Source organism: Nanorana parkeri, unplaced genomic scaffold (assembly GCF_000935625.1).
Source record: "Nanorana parkeri isolate BGI_ZX_2015 unplaced genomic scaffold, ASM93562v1 scaffold507, whole genome shotgun sequence".
NCBI lineage: Eukaryota > Metazoa > Chordata > Amphibia > Anura > Dicroglossidae > Nanorana > Nanorana parkeri.
The window spans coordinates 100,405-118,943 of NW_017306775.1; the positions used below are offsets into that span (position 1 = coordinate 100,405).

At 42.7% G+C, this 18,539-nt stretch overlaps 1 protein-coding gene across 1 annotated transcript in view; it reads left to right on the plus strand.

The window, feature by feature from the left end:
• Nucleotides 1–18,539, plus strand: part of SFXN5 (sideroflexin 5) — a gene marked incomplete at its 5' end in the record, with an annotated part of 156,979 nt that overhangs the window by 97,089 nt on the left and 41,351 nt on the right. The window contains one exon of the mRNA XM_018561207.1: nt 13,548–13,665. Within this exon, the coding sequence (XP_018416709.1) occupies nt 13,548–13,665 (118 nt within the window). The remainder of the gene's footprint in view (nt 1–13,547; nt 13,666–18,539) is intronic.

Sequence of the window (18,539 nt, forward strand, 5' to 3'; positions counted from 1 at the left end):
GTCTTTTTCTCTCTCCCCCGTTTCTTCTCCTCTTTGTGTCCCCAGACGTTCCTCCCCAGCGTCACTATCCGAGGTGATCCTTTTTCCTCCATTTGAGTGTGTGGTCCTTTTGTTTTAAATTATAAACACCTACATATGGGCGTTATTTGAGGTTACCTTCTATTCTTGAGGAAGCATATGCGAAATGCGTTAAAGACTGGGCCAAACTTTGTACATCATCGAACTTTGAATTTGTTGTTTGTAAACCTCTGTACAATGTGATGTACTATATAGTTATATTGATTAGATAGGCCCAGGGAGGTATTTTAATGCTTGTAGATATATCTCTATATGTTGATGACACACAACGATGACTCTTTGTCTATGGTTTTAATGTTTTTTTATGTGATATTTAATACATTTGTTATTTTTAAAAGAAAAAATACAAGCTGGTTTACTTGCTGTGGTGTGGCACCTCTAAAGCCCCAATTAAAATGTATACTTGGGCCTATTATTAAAGTTCTTTGGAGGGTGTGGTGCCACTTAACTTGGTGACTCACTACATATATATTTGTGGCCGTAACCTTTTGAATGGAAACTTTGGTATAATTCCATTTTGCATGTGTTATTATTGTAACAAACTTATAATGGCTCCTTTAGCTGTCATCTTTACATCAGGGAATGGCTTTAGCTTTTTCTACACTGCTCAGAACAGGTGGTAGGAAGCTGTATAATGATGGCATCCTTAGTATGACTTACATGCGTTTTCTTAGCTGATCCCTGCCAGCCAGTCATGAACTAGGTGAAAGAGTAGGCCGGTCTATAGGGATGTTGCCATGACTTCTTTAACATAATTCTTTCCTCACAGAGCCATGTGCCTGCTGCATGGGTCTACAGAAAACATTATCAGGAAGTTAGAACTGGAAGAAGCCTTTGTGATTCCAGTGCATCTCCCAAAGGACAGGAAGAGAAAGCAAAATGTTCTATTTGCAAACTTGCTTGGTTTGCTTGGCTTTAGTGTAAGAGCGAAGGTGTTTTTAAAAGCCTACTTACTCTTCAATTATTCCTCCTGATCAGAATCTAGCGGCAGAGCCTCGCACGTGCCCAGCTAGCAATCAGGCCTATTTCAGTCACATTTGTTACATCTCATGTCACCACATATGCAGAGAGCCGCACAATGGCATATCCAGGCGGCTGGCACACAACCCAGCGTCAGCTGTTCCCAAACAATTTTGTTTTCTACCTGTGAGGATAGAAAAATGAACCTGAGATCCTTCATTAAGCGTGGCAATCTGGCCCAAGCTTTGAGAGCTGTGCCGTTTCTTGTACCTGTCACCTCGGCGACGCTGACACACTTTCACGCTCATCTTGATCGATCGTGCTACATCCTGCGTAGGTGTTCCGACACTTCCTCAGCTCTGGGTCCTGGTGATGTTCTGCCAGACAAAGCCAAGACTGGCTCAGCCCTCCTGTTCTATCGGGTAATCGCAGCCCTAAGGGCCTCATTTGAATGTTCGCTCTCTCAAGTCATTAAGTGACTCAATCTCACATCCATTTTTTTTTTTTGCCATTGTGCTGATGCATATAGAAAGCAGACACCCTGCAACCAAAACTTGTTCCCTGAAACTAATGAGCGGTAACTGTTAATTAGGGGGGGAAAAAACCAATGCCCTATTGAAGGCCATGCAAGATAGACAAACATTATCTGTTGGGTTCAGTCTTCTTCACAAGGAGCCCCCCGGGCATTGAGACGCCTGATAAAAGTTCGTGGGCATCTGCCAAGATTTGGTGTTAAAGGAATGGCTACCACCCCATTAAAAAATATGACTTCATTTTCAGATCGCGCCAGCTGCAAGAGGTGGCTGTTGGGAAGTGTAAGGATTAGAGTTCGCCTTTTCTACAGCTTGGGGTTAAGAGTGACTTCTGTTTTGCTAAAAAAAAAATGTATAATGATAATATTAAGTTGGGCTTTAAAAATCTTGTGCTCCATGTATAGAAGTTTCTAAATGAAGAGTTGTTCTCTTTTCCTTCAGACAGTTTCTTCTTTTCCTGTTGGTATAGAACATTAGGGATAACATAATTGTCTGCTAATGTGTTCCTTCAGAGACTTTACAGGGAAACCATTTTTCTTTGTGTAGGTGTCCTTTAAGACGAGACAAAAAATACAGATTTAGGACTCGCAAAGTATTTGCATGCTTTTAGTGGCCAGTCCAAAATTACACTGGATGAGTCTCATCAGAAAGAATATTGGGCCACCAAAGTCCTTTGTGTCATTCATGGAGTTTCTAGGTGTTTCCGAACCAGAAAAAAGATTTGATTACTCTTTGCCTCCAAAGCTTCTTAGTTGGACTTGCTGAAATCAGCCCCACAGACTCTTAGGAGGCTAACTTGACTCCATGACACCCAAGTCACCTGTTTGGAATGACAGACTAGAGGCCACCATCTAAAACTGATGGAGAAAAGATTTAACCACAAGGGGCGTAGGGGCTTCTTTTCAGTTAGAGCGGTTAAGGTCTGGAACTCTCTGCCACAAGCAGTGGTATCAGCTGAGAGTATTGAATCATTCAAAAAGCATCTAGATACCTTCCTCAGAGACCGTAACATACAGGGGTACAGATACTCTTAAAAACAGGATCACATGGGGACTCATATACACACATGCACAGTCACACACATACACACAATAGGTTGAACTTGATGGACCTGTGTCTTTATTCAATCTCAAATACTATGTAACTATGTAACATTGATTCCACATGTAGTCCCAAGATCAATGTATTTTATTCTCATCATTTCGGGGAGCTTAACCACCTTCACAGAGAACATTATTTTTTTAAATATTTGTAATTTGTTTATTACAGTTTTTAAGTACACTTTATAAGCACCATTAAGGTAGGTTGAGATTCTGATTTGGGGTCTGTGGTTTGGTAAAGACAACATATGGAGTGTACTTTTTCTTTAACCAGTTGCCGTCCGCCCGTAGTAGAAAAACGGACGGACGGCACTGTCGCATTCGCGGGTTGCCGTCGCCAGACGGCAATTTTTTTCTGCTCGCGCGCGCCCCCTAGCGGGCACGCACGGGCAGAAAAGACCCGTCCAATGCGAACACCCGGTACCGGGTGTTTCACATATAGGCGATCAGCGGGTCCATAGCCCGCCGATCGCCTATATGTGCTCGTTCGCGGCAACCACCCCCCCGCGCCCGGTCGGCGCTTCCGGTTTTTTTTTTCCCCCCCCTGACCCCTCACCTTGATTCCCGGGATCCGCTGCCCCATCTTGGATCCCGGGACCGGGTCCGAGGGCGTCAGGAGGAGGAGGACGGGAGATCAGCTCCTTGCTGATCTCCGTCCGGGCTGTGAATGCAGAAGTGATGTGTATTACATCACTTCCGCATTCACCTGTCAGTCATCTGGCTGCTATTGCCAGAGAGAAGAAGCTGATAAAGCAGATCTCTGCTTCATCAGCTTCTTTTGGGGTCCACAGGTGATATTAGGGGTCCTAGAGACCCCTAATATCTCCATAAAGAGGACCTGTCAGTGTGCCTTTGCTATTATATAGGGGGATTGTTATCCCCCTATATAATAGCAATAACGATGAGTGCAAAAAAATTAATACAAATAAAAATAAATAAAAGTCACATATAAAAAAGTAAAATAAAATAAAAGTCAGATATAAAAAAAATGGGAAAAAAAACCCCAAAATGTTTAACTCCCCCACCCCCACGTTTACGCGCCTATAAACGTAAATACGCGTCCAGTGCCCTAGCACGCAAAAATTACTATTGCGCTACACATGTTACATATCGCCGCGAACGTCGCAGTGAGAGCAATCATTTTAGTGATTTTTAGTGATTTAGTGATAGAAAATTAGTGATTTTCAATCACTGATAACACTAAACTGATGAGCGGGAACAGCTTTTAAAGCGTCGCCTATGGCCAATTTTGGGTATTATCGTTTTTTGCGGTTTTGCGCGCGCACGCAAACCCATTAGCTAAATAAAATGCCAGGCTTCCCTGCTTTTTGCACCTAAACATTTGGCCAAAGAAAATGCTGCACTGGGTTCCCATGACAGATTGTGGGGACTGTTACTGTTTATTGCCCCAAATTATATCTAAAGTTCTCTGGGTAGGGTAAGGAGTAGTTAAAACCATCGTCTGTTTTGTTGATATCCCTTTGGGACAGTGCTGTTTACATTAAACAAAGCATAAAAAAATGAAATAAAATGCAAGTCCTTATGCATAAACAACATCAAATTCCTTGTGATCCTTCTGTGCTTCTAACACCATGCGCCTTCCCCCAAAATTTGGAAAGCAGCTCACCCAATAATATGACGCCTCAAAAAAAATGGAAGGTCAAACAACGCTTGACTATATCCATTTCCACTGATCCAATGTGCCCATATCTCCTTTCTCTACCTTCTGGATCACGAACCCCTGAGCCAATTCCACAGCAGGTCTCACATGAAAATATCATGCATAGCATAAGGGAACTAGAGAAGCTCTAAATAGTGAAGTTCCCCTTGATCTTTAGTGGTTGTAACATAATGCTTATGTTCAGCATATCGAGTGCTAATAAACACAATATTTCAATTACATGAGATCTATAAAGCAATTGGCTGTCCAAGATACTATATCTCCAATCCTCCAGTGAGCGTGTCCATAATCTAAAGTGGTGTCAGCCAAAGCCCACCCTACGTGTTTTGTTGACAAGTGACTTCTTCAGGAGGATGGTAAGAGTCGAACTTTATCATGTTTAAACCCATTCCTCCTTTTGGCTCCAAACTTTGGAAACATCTTAGCAGCTTATATCATTAACCTCATCACTGCCATTCCAATGCCACCATATACAAATAAAAAATGTTTTTAACAAAAGTAAATATTAAATCATAAAAACACTATTTCAAATATCTGACATACAAATCCCAACAGAAAAAAAAATAATATTATCCATGATCTATCAAAATCATAAATAAAACCATTTAAATCCACATGAACATTTAAACCTTTTGGTACCAATGTTTCTAGTTGGTGTATCCACCATCTCATCCGCTGTCTCATTTTGGGATATATCTCTGGTGAGGTTAGACCCCCAGACTTGTCTTCCTAAATCTACTTTCTCTAATAATGGAACTCACTTTAATAGTCTTATTGTGGAAAAGCTATCTGAGAATGTGGAGTAGAAATGTAAAAAGAAATACAAGAACATATTTATGAAGACTGAAAAATAATTCCATCTTGTTGTTGTGCACCTGGTTTCAGTTTGCCTTCAGATATTTGGTGAATTAAAAAGTGTTAAAATGAAAAATATTAATATTCATAAGATGAAAACCAGCGTTAAAAATTAGAGAGATTTGTAAGAAATCTGCAGAAAAAATAGCTAAATCAAAGTATGTCAAGGGATTTGTTTTTTTCCACCATCTATGTCACTTCCTGTTCTTTAGACCTAATAGGAGGTCAGCAAAAACTCCAGAAAGTTAGGGAAATGCCCCCTTAGACAGTTATCACCAGAACAGATAGTCTCCATTGGAAGATGTCCCCTTTATTCTGGTGACAAGTTAAATATTTTGGATTTACCCTTACGGTTTTTTGGGGGGGGTTTTTTTTTAGTCATAGCAACAGTGGTCATTAGGGCAAATAGAGAGAGTGAATCTCCCTATTGGAGACATCCAGACATCCATACAAACCTGACAGGGGTCCTAACAACTCACCATTGTATCCAAAACTAAAACAAAATTGCCTTTAGATACACTTAAAAATAACCCAGCGATGTCAAATAAATGACATCACCTTGAGAAAGGCCTTTTCCTTCCTTCCATTGAAAATAGCAAATTTCACCTAAGGGAAAAGTACATTTTTAATTAGAAAACAACAAAAGAACTTCATACATTGGCAACATTATCTGCATAGTTGACTTTTGCTGGTTTCATTTTTATTTTAGTCAAAACATGATGATAGCGAGTGTATAGCTTGTATGGGATGTAGACTGTTTCCATAGAGTGAGATGTAAACTTCTGGAGAGTATAACCTTGCTTCCCCTCTAGATATTATGACATGAGGATGTTCTGTACATTGCATGAGGCAGAGTCTCTGCTATTGCTAATTTTTACATAACATTCTGTACATTAGAAAGAGACCAGCATAACATAAAGGGCCTCCTTCCACTTCTCTCCAGCAAAAGTAGAAGACTCTTTGGCAGGGTATAAGATGGAGAGTTCTTAGGTTTCCTAGCTCTTCAAGGCCCGGTCGAGAGATCTGATTCTTACCACATGAGTTAAAGTTGTTGTTAGCTGGACCATGAGAGATTGAAACACTTGTCATCTCTTCTGGATCCCATGAGACCCCTTTCATCAAGTTGACAGGACCTCATGATTGAGACCCCTGTTCCCATTCCTTCTAGTTCACATGAGATGGATTGCTTGTTCCACTTTTCTTCTTGCTAGCATTCGACTTTGAAAAGTTGTAACCACTTTGTTCAGGGCAGCGAGAATAAAGACTTATTCTTTACCTCTTATGGATCACATGATGCAGGGAAAACATTCCTTAACGTTTCTGGATAGCGTGATTGAGAACATGTTCTTGATTTCTTAGAGATTTCATATCTAGGCTTTGCCAGCTCAGAACACCCACCAGAAGACAATACTGGTTTATCCTTCTGGTCCGCTTCAGCATAGGTTGGCATTGGAGGGTGTTTGGAGTCAGCAAAAGACATGCAATGCTTTAAAAGATCAGCACTGGAGACTTTCATTTAAAGGCCTATTTTGCAAAAAAGGCATTTACCATAAAGTGAGTCTGTTTATTGTGCAAGAAGCATTGCATGAAGTCTCCAGACTTGTTCACAGTACTCCAGTTAGGTCTGTCATCTTCTGGCATTCTCACCCAAGCAGCAAAGTGGATTCATTGAGCTAAAAACCCAAAGCTACAACCTGAAATGGAGGGGCAATTCTCTTTTTTGAAGCAGGAACTATCTTTTTGTCACTTTATTAAAAACAAATCCTGTTTTATTTGTAGAGTAATTAATGCATTGTGTTTATTTGAGGGCAATTGTAATGTGCAATGCAGTATTCTGTTCATCAACCTGGAATGCTTTAATACAGCCCATTCATTTTGAATATGTTGTCAACATACCACAATGCACCAAAAACTGAACATGTTCCTTTGTGGTGTGCTGTAGCACCCATGCATTGTGGTGTGCTTGCAGGGTGCATTGTGGTACCACCCAGCATTATTGCCATTTTATTTGCAGTCCTGCATTAAATACATTCTCGTAACACACAGCAACATGCAAGTTTTATTGCATGTTACCACAAAGTAAAAATGTGAAGCAGACCTAAAAAATCGGATTTTTTTTTTTTTATTATTATTCCTTTCTGATTACTTCCCTGCAATCCTTTTAACGATCAAGTGTAAGAATTGTAGTCCGTTTTTGTGTGGATTCTTCAAAATGAACCTAAACAAATAGTTATTTCTACGAAGTGTATTAGAAAAACCTATAAAGTTAACTTGCAGATAGTAAAAGAAATAATGCGCCAGAGCTTCCTTTTCCACTACAATGTTCCTTTTCCAGCACTGCCAAACCTGCCAAGCCCCGCAGAAATAACTACAGCTATACAGACTTTCATAAAATCAGTATTTCCATGGATTTAGACACTCGCCCTATGTGACAACCCTCAACATAGTGATTGGTCAATGAAGCACTGAGTGCTGACACATGTGTAGCTGGGGAAATCAGGGTATAGCGAGGGGCTTTGGTAGTGATTTCGATAGGATTATTGATTATTGTAACATAAAAGATAAGGTCTGCCCCCTTAGTATGGTTTGCTGTTTGCACGTTAGTTTACCTTACTGGTTTTGTTTATTAAAGAAAAGATTATGTTACCTATATTTTCAGCAATTAGACTTTGTACTTCATCACTTCTGGATAGTATGGAATGTAGACTTTGTATCTTGTCACTTCTGGATAGTATGGGATGTAGACTTTGTATCTCATCACTTCTGGATAGTATGGGATGTAGACTTTGTATCTTGTTACTTCTGGATAGTATGGGATGTAGACTTTGTATCTCATCACTTCTGGATAGTATGGGATGTAGACTTTGTATCTCATCACTCCTGGATGGTATGGGGATGTAGACTTTGTATCTCATCACTTCTGGATAGTATGGGATGTAGACTTTGTATCTCGTCACTCCTGGATGGTATGGGATGTAGACTTTGTATCTCATCACTTCTGGATAGTATGGGATGTAGGCTTTGTGCCTCATCACTTCTGGATGGTACGAGATGTAGATTTTGTATCATCACTTCTGGATGGTTTTGGATGCAGACTTTGTCTCCTCAATTTTGGATGGTTTGAAATGTAGACTTTGTACCTCATCACTTCAGGATGGTATGGAATATAGGCTCTGTGCCTCATCACTTTTGGATGGTATAAGATGTAGACGGTGCAACTCATCAATTCTGGATGGTATGGGATGTAGACATTGTATCATCACTTCTGGATAGTATGTGATTATAGACTTTGTACCTCGTCACTTCTGGATGGTATGGGATTTAGACTTTGTACCTAGTCACTCCTTCATTGTATGGGAGCTAGTCGATTTTATCTTCTCTTCAAAATGGTATGAGATGTAGACTTTGTTCATCATCTCTTCTGGGCAGTATAACATTTGGCCTTTGCTTCTCCTCTAGATGTTATGAGATGATGATATTGTATGGGCCACATACTATTGTTAATTTTTGCAAGACAACATAGGATAACTGTTCTTCCTGTTCTGAATCACATAAATTACCCCATTCCACTTCTCTTCAGCAAAAATATGAGACTCTTTGGCAGGGTATGAGATGAAGACCTACTTTTTTTGCTTTTCTAGGTCATGTGGAGACATCCCTATCCTCATTCTCATCACATGAGTTAAAGCCCTTGTTCTTCGCTGTACCACAAGTGATTGGAACACTTGTCATCTTTTCTGTATTCTATGAGACCCGTTTTATCTACTTGGCAGGACCTTATGATTGAAACCCCTGTTCCCATTTCTTCTGAATGTCATGAGATATGATGGCTTGCTGTTAGCATACTAGTATCCCATGGGATGTCTTCTTTAAACAAACAAAAGTCTAAACAGTGAATGTGGTTTTTGTTCGAGAAACACTTTTCATTCCAATATAGAGTGTTAAAATTAAACAAGATTATGAACAACGTTCATCAAGTGTCTGATGGCATTATCGAATATTCTGATGAGATTTTTTGTGCGGATGTCCAGTTTTATAGCTTTACTCACTTGCTATCTCTCGTCTTGACTATTGCAACTCCCTCCTCATTGGTCTACCTCTACACAGGCTATCCCCCCTTCAGTCTATCATGAATGCTGCTGCTAGACTTATCCACCTAACCAACCACTTAGTGTCTGCAACCACCCTCAACCAATCCCTCCACTGGCCTCCATCCCTTACCCCCCTTAGCCAATTCCGTCACTGACTTCCAATAGCCCAAAGGATAACATAAAAATATTAACAACCACTTAAAAAGCCATCCACAACTCTGCCCCCGGCTATATCGCCAACCTTGTCTCAAAGTTTCATCCTAACCGGCCCCTCCGCTCTTCCAAAGACCTCCTGCTTTCCAGCTCCCTCGTCAACTCCTCCCATGCTCGCCTCCAGGACTTTTCTAGAGTCTCTCCCATCCTCTGGAACTCTTTTTTCCCAACCTGTCCGTCTATCTCCCACTCTGTCTGCCTTTAGGTGATCCCTTATGACTCATCTCTTCAGGGAAGCCTATCCCACCTCAAACTAACCACTCAACCATCACGTTCTCAAACAATTCATCCCCACACAGCTACCTCCTCTTGTATCACGTGCCCCTCCCTTTTAGATTGTAAGCTCTCACAGGCAGGGCCCTCCTTACCATCTTATCTTGATTTGTTTTGTAATTGTAATGTCTTCCTTATATTGTAAAGCACTGCGCAAACTGTTGGTGCCAGGGGGCGTATTTACCGCGAGGCAAACAAGGCATTTGCAAAAATGCCGCCCCCCTGCAAAGAGGAAAGCTGGCGACAGGCGCACAAGATCAGGCAATGCCTAAGATCAGCTGCCTAATCTGGTGGCTGCTAGTGGGGCCCGGCAGCGAGCTGCCGGGTGTAAGAGAAGACGTGGCCGGGGCCAGGGGAGACGTAGCCTGACCGGCGGAGGCTGCGGGCGGCTCCAAGAAGCTTTGGCGGCTGCTGGAAGACAGGATGCTGATGGGACAGAGGGAGACACGGCCCCGTCCGGCTGAGGCTGCGGGTGGCTCCAGCAGAATGCTTTGGCATGTCCTGGAAGCACGCTGGAGAGCTGCAGGTAAGAGGGTCTTTGGCGGTCTCAGCCTGACACCCTGCAGAGCCCACCAGAGATCCTTTACAGCTCAGCTGAGACCCCGGCTTCCCTACAACACTAAGGTCTCATTCACACTGCTTAGAGTTGGCCCGTGCACATCCATGCAGGTGCGGGTGCTCGGACGCAGACCGAATCCATCAATCACACACAGCACCTGTACTTCCCGGGAACGGCACGATACGGCCGTGCTTGTCCAACGGATCTCTACGGGTCGACTCTAAGCTTTGTGACTGAGGCCTAATAGCGCAACCTGTCAGAAGCTGTATCCAGCAACTTGACAGATTACCCAAAATGCCTTGAACAGGAAGGGGTGGGCCAAATTTAGATGGGGGGATGCCGATTTTTGTCTTGCCTAGGGCAGCACAAAACCTAAATACACCGCTGGTTGGCGCTATATAAATCCTGTATAACAATTGTAATACCGAAACCTCCTCATCCCCAGTTAAAGTAACAAATCAGGCTGACACATAGAGAGACACTTGCCTTTGAATGGAGGAGGTCTTTAGGCTATCTGGAGTTCATGCATAGGTTAATTGTATGTCAGGGTAAAAAAAATATATTAAGTACATCTGCAGTACATGCACTTTGCACATGTGTTTGTCTTTTTGAAAAACAGTACAGAAAAATTATTGTTGATCTGCCAGAAATCTAGTGAGTTCTTAAATTCCAGTTTAAGCTGAAAGCACAGTGCCTTTGCTGCGCTAAACTCCCAACCAGCATTGTCAGCCCTGTCTTCATCTATCCCCCTCTATCTCTCTCCAAATGCATACTTTGATTTTTTTCCCAACAAGTCGATGCAGCTGCATTGACTTCCAAATGCCTGCCCTGTGTGTGAGAAAAGAGCTCCTGAGAGATGTAGATCTGGGGGCATGCCTACATCCATAGGAACTGATTCCCCACAAGCCTGATGGTAAAATAAGAGGGAATGATGAAATCTACATAAACAAGGTAAAAAAAAAAAAGGTAACGCTTGGGCATGCTCTAGAGGGGAGAAGATAAGATTGGTTAAACCGTTGAAAATAGTTGTGAGTAAGCTTTCCCTGCCTGTATGGGAAGTAGGGATGGACCGATACCGTTTTCTCGGTATCGAGTATCAGTACTGATATTTTTTTCGGTACTTTCAAATACCAATACCAGAAGTCCCATTAAGAAAGGCCAGGCGGCGTGTAATGACTCGCCACCTGGCTTCCTAATAAACCGGGAAGCCGGGAGGTGTGTAATGACTTGCCACCTGGCTTTCCGATTAGCAAGGAAGCCGCCTCCATGCTTCCTCGTCACCAGGTGATGTGGGAGCATGAAGCCAGCTTTCTGGCCAATCAGGAAGCCGGGGGGCGGGCAATGATTTGCCGTCTTGCTTCCTGAATGGCCATCTTCCTGACCAATCAGGAAGCTAGGCAGCGAGTCATTACACGCTGCCCCACTTCCTGATTGACCGGGAAGCCAGCTCCATGCTCCCTCATCACCAAGTGACGAGGGAACATGGAGGTGGCTTTCCGGCCAATTAGGAAGCCGGGCAGCCTGTAATGACTCTCTGCCCAGCTTCCTGATACCAGAAGTTCGGGTATCGGGCAAGGCATCAGAGCATTTGGGCGAGTACGAGTACTTGCCCAAATACTCGGTACTCTGTATAGGCCTAATGGGAAGCCTTGAACCTGAGAGCAATTAGTACACAAATGGCCACCTGGGCTTTAGGTGGTAGCTACTGCACAACCCCCACTGCATCCCATAGTGCATTGCACAAACCTTGGCAGATGATAGAGGTCCATGTATTGCATTGTGGGATTCTGAAAGCACAAGCTAGTCTTGGCTCCACACAAGTAGTGATTTTACATTTAGTAACTGTTAAACTAGACCAGCCTTTCACAAACAGAATTTTGTGGACCTTTACGGTTCCTCCATGGGTTGCTAGGGGTACCTTGAGCAATTAACACTCTCTGCCTCTCAAATAAGTATTGACACCAAGACACCAATGGTCTTGTAAGGTGTGTGTGTGGGGGGGGGGGGCATTCTTCCCGCTGACTACCAATGTAAGGAGCATTCTTACCGCTATCCTCAATTACATTCTGACTACCATCCCTACGCTCATGCGTAAGCTTTTTTTATTTGTGCTCTCTGCAGCAAAACATGAACTGGCCAAATCCTGGAAATCCCCTAATCTTAATTTCTCTGAAGTTAAACGCTACATAACATGGATCATGACCCCTATTATTATTATCCAGGATTTATATAGCACCAACACTCTGTGCAGCACTTTACAATATAAGGGAGACATTACAATCGCAATACAATTCAAGACAAGATGGTAAGGAGGGCCCTGCCCCTGAGGGCTTACAATCTAAAAGGGAGGTGGAACTTGAAAAAAGATCTGCGAAACTTGAAAACACGATGATGAAATTTGACCAATCCTGGTCCCCATGGGTTCGGCATTATTTACCATCTAGTTTTGATGGCAGATTACTTAACATTTAGCATATTGTTTTGTCATATCCTATGGCTCTTATCCTCCATCTGCGGTTTACTCTCCTTTCTATTTCTTTTTTTTCTACCGCTCCTTTTCTCTCTTCCCCCTCTCCCGATCTGTTTCTTTCCTCAAGCTTCTTTTACATATCCTGGTGTACTTTTTGAAGGTATATGTTATGGGCTGACATTGGACTATCATGTACACATTTTCAGGTTACCCACTGTACACAAGAATTTGTCATAGGGCTCCTACTTATTTCTTCTTACCACTATACATTTGACTTATTTTTATGCCTCAACCGCCCATCTTTTCCAATTTGGGTACCCCATCTCAACCACCCATGCCCTCTGTTCTACATTCCATATGTACACCGGATTTCAACTTCTATATGTATATTGAGTATAATTTTTGTTTGTATGCAGTTCATTTCTTTTGGATACTTCTGTAATCTTCGTTAATTTTTTTATATACTCTTAATAAAAAAAATTTGAAAGTAAAAAAAAAAAGAATCATTCTTACCACTGACCACCACACTAATGTACCATGGGTTGGAGATATAGCAATATGTGAGACCTGATGGTTATTTCAAGAGTTCCTCCATGATAAGAAAGGATAGTTTGGAGTGTGTGTGGGTTTGTTTCTTTTAATGAGTTGACTTGAACATCTTCTGCTAATCCTCTTGTTGTGTTCCAGCATGATCTTCCCATTCCTCATGGTTTTCTCTTTCTTCTCTGTTCCAGGACATCCCTGCTGCGAACATATCCAAGACTGGTCATCCCAGTGCATAGCCTTGTGTGCCTTGCTGCCTTCGGCCTGGCTCTCCCTCTAGCCATCAGTCTCTTTCCACAGATGTCTGAGGTTAGTCACATGATTTGGCGGACTGTCACCTGACCTCCTCTGTCAAGGTTTTGGGAAAAAATTTAAAAATGTTTTAATTTTTGCATGGCATTCCTGTTCTTAGTTGCCTGGCAACAGAAGCTGCCCCAAATGTTTCAGAATTTGATGTATTCAAACCTAATGCTATGTGTATGTAGGTGAAGCCCCAAGGTTTTCTGTGCACGCCTTATTTGTGTAGAAGGGGCTTTGAACACCTTCAGTTCCTCAACTAAGACAGTCAGACTTTGTACTGCGAACATTTATTTCCAGGCAATGAAGCTAAGCGTTTGTAAGACGGGAAACCCCATTAATTTGTCCAAATATTAATCACTATGTGCACAGCATACATTTAAGAAAGTGACTGGTTCTCTTTAATTTAAAGTGCAATTAAACTATTGTTATGATGAAATCTATCATCATACATTATATACTTCCTTTCTAGCTGTCTCCTTGTTCTGTGCAGGCTGTCACCGCTGCAAAATTAGGCATGCAGATTCTGTGTCATGCATTTCCATCTAAAGGGTAGCTACATTGGCTTGCAGAGTCACTATGAAGCCCCATTGTAGCTACTCTTTATGCTTTAGGGCTCTTGAACACTGTGGATGCTGCTAATAAACCCCCTAATGTGTCCGTAAAGATTACCTGACAAACACACTTTGTTAGCTCCCTACGTGATAGCAATACATTAAAAAAAAGTTAAAATCTAAACTAGAAGTAATATACTGTGTTGTAATAAAACTACGAAGCCCATTGACCATGCAAGACTTTGTGTGAATGGTTGGGAGATCTCAGAAGCCCATTGAACATGCAAGACTTTGTGTTATTGGTTCGGAGGTCTGAGAAGCCCATTGGTCATGCAGGACTCTACGTTAGAGGTTAGGATATCTGAGAAGTCCATTGACCATGCAAGGCTCTGTGTTGCAGGTTGGGAGGTCTCAGAAGCCTATTGGTCGTGCAGGACTCTGTTAGAGGTTGGAAGGTCTCAGAAGCCCATGTACCATGCAGGGCTCTAGGTTGTAGGTCGGGAGGTCTCAGAAGCCCATTAACCATGTTCTGCACCAATAACTTGTTTTCATCATATTTGTGTAGATAATGCCAGGGTAATGCAGATATATAACAAGGTGAATAAGGAGTAGACCATACAGACGTCACACGCATGGGTTTTAATTATAGGATGCAAGGGAAGAACTTTACACTAAACTGCCTGCATATACAGTACTTGGTCATTGTCAGTCAAGAGAGTCAGCCTGACAGCCAGGCAACTCGATTTTTCAGAAAGAGAAGTCAGCAGGTTTAGATAAATGTACTGCTGTAAGGGAAAGGTCTACTTCAAGGTCTAAATGTGTTCTGTAGACAAATATGATAACTCAGTTTGTATTTAAAGTAAACTCCGGAGTTAAATCTTAAAATTGCATTCAAGTACCTTAACTATTACCAAAAATGTATCTTATTTGTGTATCACTCGGCTGTAGATCCTCCAATCATCTCTGATACTGTCCTTATATGTCATTTGTGTATATATAGCTTTATACCAAATGTCCTCAGTGCTCCAGGGTAAGGTGGCTATTCAGTACACTGTACTCGATGACTATTTGTCATGGTCATCAGAACCATCTTGCTACCTTTACCAGGGTCCGGTTCCTTTTGAGACCCGATCTTGCCGCACACGCTTTGCTCTGTTAGAAGCCATCATTTCCCTTTAACGTTGGTGTCAGCTCCCCAGAAACATCATGTGAATTCACTTTGTGTCTCAGCGCCCGCCAAGAATTTGGTGGCCAGGAGCCCTGAGCTCCCTCAAACGTGCCAGGAATGCCAAGTGCCCAGATGCAATCAGTAGTTTATTTTTTCTTTCCTCTCAATGTCGTACAAATGTACTCTTCCCTCATTACAGGCAGTCTGTGTTGGCTCTATTACCGCAGTCTGAGGTCATATGGACATCACTGATTTTATGATTAGCGGAATGATTAATAACAACATTTAAGAATTAATGAGACTGCTGCGCTGACGAGGATTGGCTTCCCGTCCAAGAACAAAACAAGTGTTATTCCCTCTGTTTTGCAGATCTCCTCCATCTATTACCCCGCGTCTTTCTGTAGAACCTAAAGCAAAACAAACGACAAACGCACTCAACAATTTGTTACCAGTTATACAGTAAGGTGCACACGAAATGGGCTTTGAACAGTGGAACAGTAGAAAGGCATCATGGCACACTCACAAACCAGCATGTAAAACAACTTGTCTCACCACTAAGGAGAATGACAGAGGTTTGGATACACGTCTTCTGCAAAGGATGTGTAAGCCGCACTGCCGCGCCAAGGCACCTCTTATAGTGCGGATAATGGGAGAGCAGATATAGGCTCTCTCATTATCTTGGGAGAGCCTATATCTTCTTGGATCGAGATGTGTACGTCCATCTTTGACACAAAGGGGTTAGTTTTAGACCCTCCGGAGTTACTTTGGTGGGCCTGCAGTGAGGGGGGAAGTACAGGTACCCACTTGTGAAGAAAAAATAGGTTTAGCATCAGGGACAGGTTCCTGACTAGGAGGGATAGTTTAGGAACCCTACCAGATGCCCTTGGAGACCCCCGGACCTCCATGGAAAATACACTTGCCAGCTAATTGGTCTGGTGCATTCCTGTGCACCACTCTGTAGGATGGCCCCCCTTTGGCAAGGTCACCTCTGAGAATCCTCACAGGTACATTAACCACCCCTCAAGCACCCTACTGTATGTAAGATCTGCATTCTTGAATTGATGTGCATGTGTGCCTTACTGTACAGAGTCAAACTTTGGAGAAGTAATAAGGCATTGTGTAACCTCTGATTACTTGTTGCATAAACGAACATGTAAAGGAGAAGTTCTGCCTGTTCTCTTTAAATCACTGCCATGAGATCAGTCCTACCCACAGAAAGGGGTGCAAAAAGAGAGCAGGACCTGTCCAGCTTATGTAGAGGAGGCGCACAATGGCCTCTTCGCCTTGGTTGCCAAAGGACCTTCTCCCGAAATGACAGACCCAAAGCAGCTGACCTAAAGTTAAGATGTCACATTACTATGCTTAAAGAGAGCGCTTACACCCTTGCCTCATGTGCTCTCACTGCCTCTGAGGTTTACCTTCCTTGTGGCAGATGTTGGCAGTAGCCAAGAGTGGCACATATACTTTAATTCTAATGAGCAGATATCTGTACAGATGTTGAGTCAGTCATCAGCCTGGATATACAGTGGTACCTCGGTTCACGAACGCTTCTGTTCGCGAACAATTCAGTTCGCGAACAGGAAGTTCGGCAGAATTTTGCCTCCGTTAGCGAACTCCGCTTCAGGTGACGAACACAAGCGCAGCCATTTTCCCTGCTCTGACACAGGTTCATGGCTTCCTCTAGTCAAGATCGCGGTGTGATCACAGTTTGATTCGATTCACGACCAAATCGGTTCACGACCAGAATCGCGGAAGGAAGAGGTACCACTGTACTGTTGTGGCTTTGCCACTATGCCCATCCTAAGACTTAAGTCCTCCTATGACTGCCATTGACTTTTAGACCCGGTTACACTCTTTTAGGTTGTATGAACTCGTGGTACAAAAGTACAAAAACACGCATGTTGCAGTGACATTCATTGTTAATGGCACCCCAATGCACCTTACCAATGGATGTGTGTTGGTTGGTGACACACTACCATATAGTGTGGTCCCCTGCATTCCAAAAAAATTGTGCATGCACCTTAGGTGCTTTAGGCAGCCTACTCAAATCAATGAGCTGCCCTAACACAAGGCACATTGACATGTGAAGTGATACGTGCCAGTGCGCTGTGCACTGTGTCAGCCACCACAAAAGTATCATTTCCAGTTTGTTGCCAATTGAACTTGACCATCCCAGTGATCTCTTTGCCAGCCTCGTAAGGTGACCCCATTTCTCGTTCCTCGGACCATGGCACTCGGCCCAAGTTGTTGTTTTCATCCTGCGAGAGCCCTCATGTTGCTGGCAGGACAAGTCAGATGCAGCGAAAGGTTAATGAGCCGATGTGCGGTGGGATTTTTTCAGGAGGATGACAGGGAAGCAGTAATTACTAATTAGATGCATTTTAACAGGAGGGAGGAAAGTGACATCTCCTCTTCACCAACTGTCAATAATTAGCAGATCTGCCGAGGCTGAAATGTGTCCACAGTTAAAAGGCTGACGCTTTAATGAAATGCCACTTGACGATGGAGCTGTACAGAGGTTGCAGGGCAAGACCCCCGTGACACACATATAGTGTTCATCCAAGGCGGATCTATCACCGTCTACACAGATCTCTAGTTAGACATTGCATCTACGTTGTGCAGCAAAAGGCTATTCTGGAAAGGGGAAGGGCAGGGAAGGAGCTCTAAAAGTGTCTGCCTCATCTAAGGGTCCATTTACAAAGGTTCTAATCTGGGCAATTCAGATAGAGTATATGGTAGAAAATGCATCAGTATTCGGTGAAAAGCTCATAGTAGAATTATCAGCAGATGCAGCGATATAGACCGTATAATAGAATATATAGTAGAGATGCATTTTCTGCAGACCAAGTAAGAGTACCGATACCTTTCCTCAAGTACTCACCGATAGCAATTACAGCTGCCTTTGTTTAGTGTCATGTGACAGGCTTTTCTAAAACAATACAGACTATTTTATGACAGTCGCCGCTACGACCCTGTTCTGCCACTGACTCCAAACGGTAGAGGGAAATCAAATCTCAGCAATACATTATACAGCAATGAAGAATACAACCAGCTAAAGAAGGAGTACAAATGCCAGCAATACATTACACAGCAATGCAGAATTATAGTATATGAATTTGCTACATACTCTGCCCCAGCAAGCGCAGGACTTCAGGCAGCCGCTT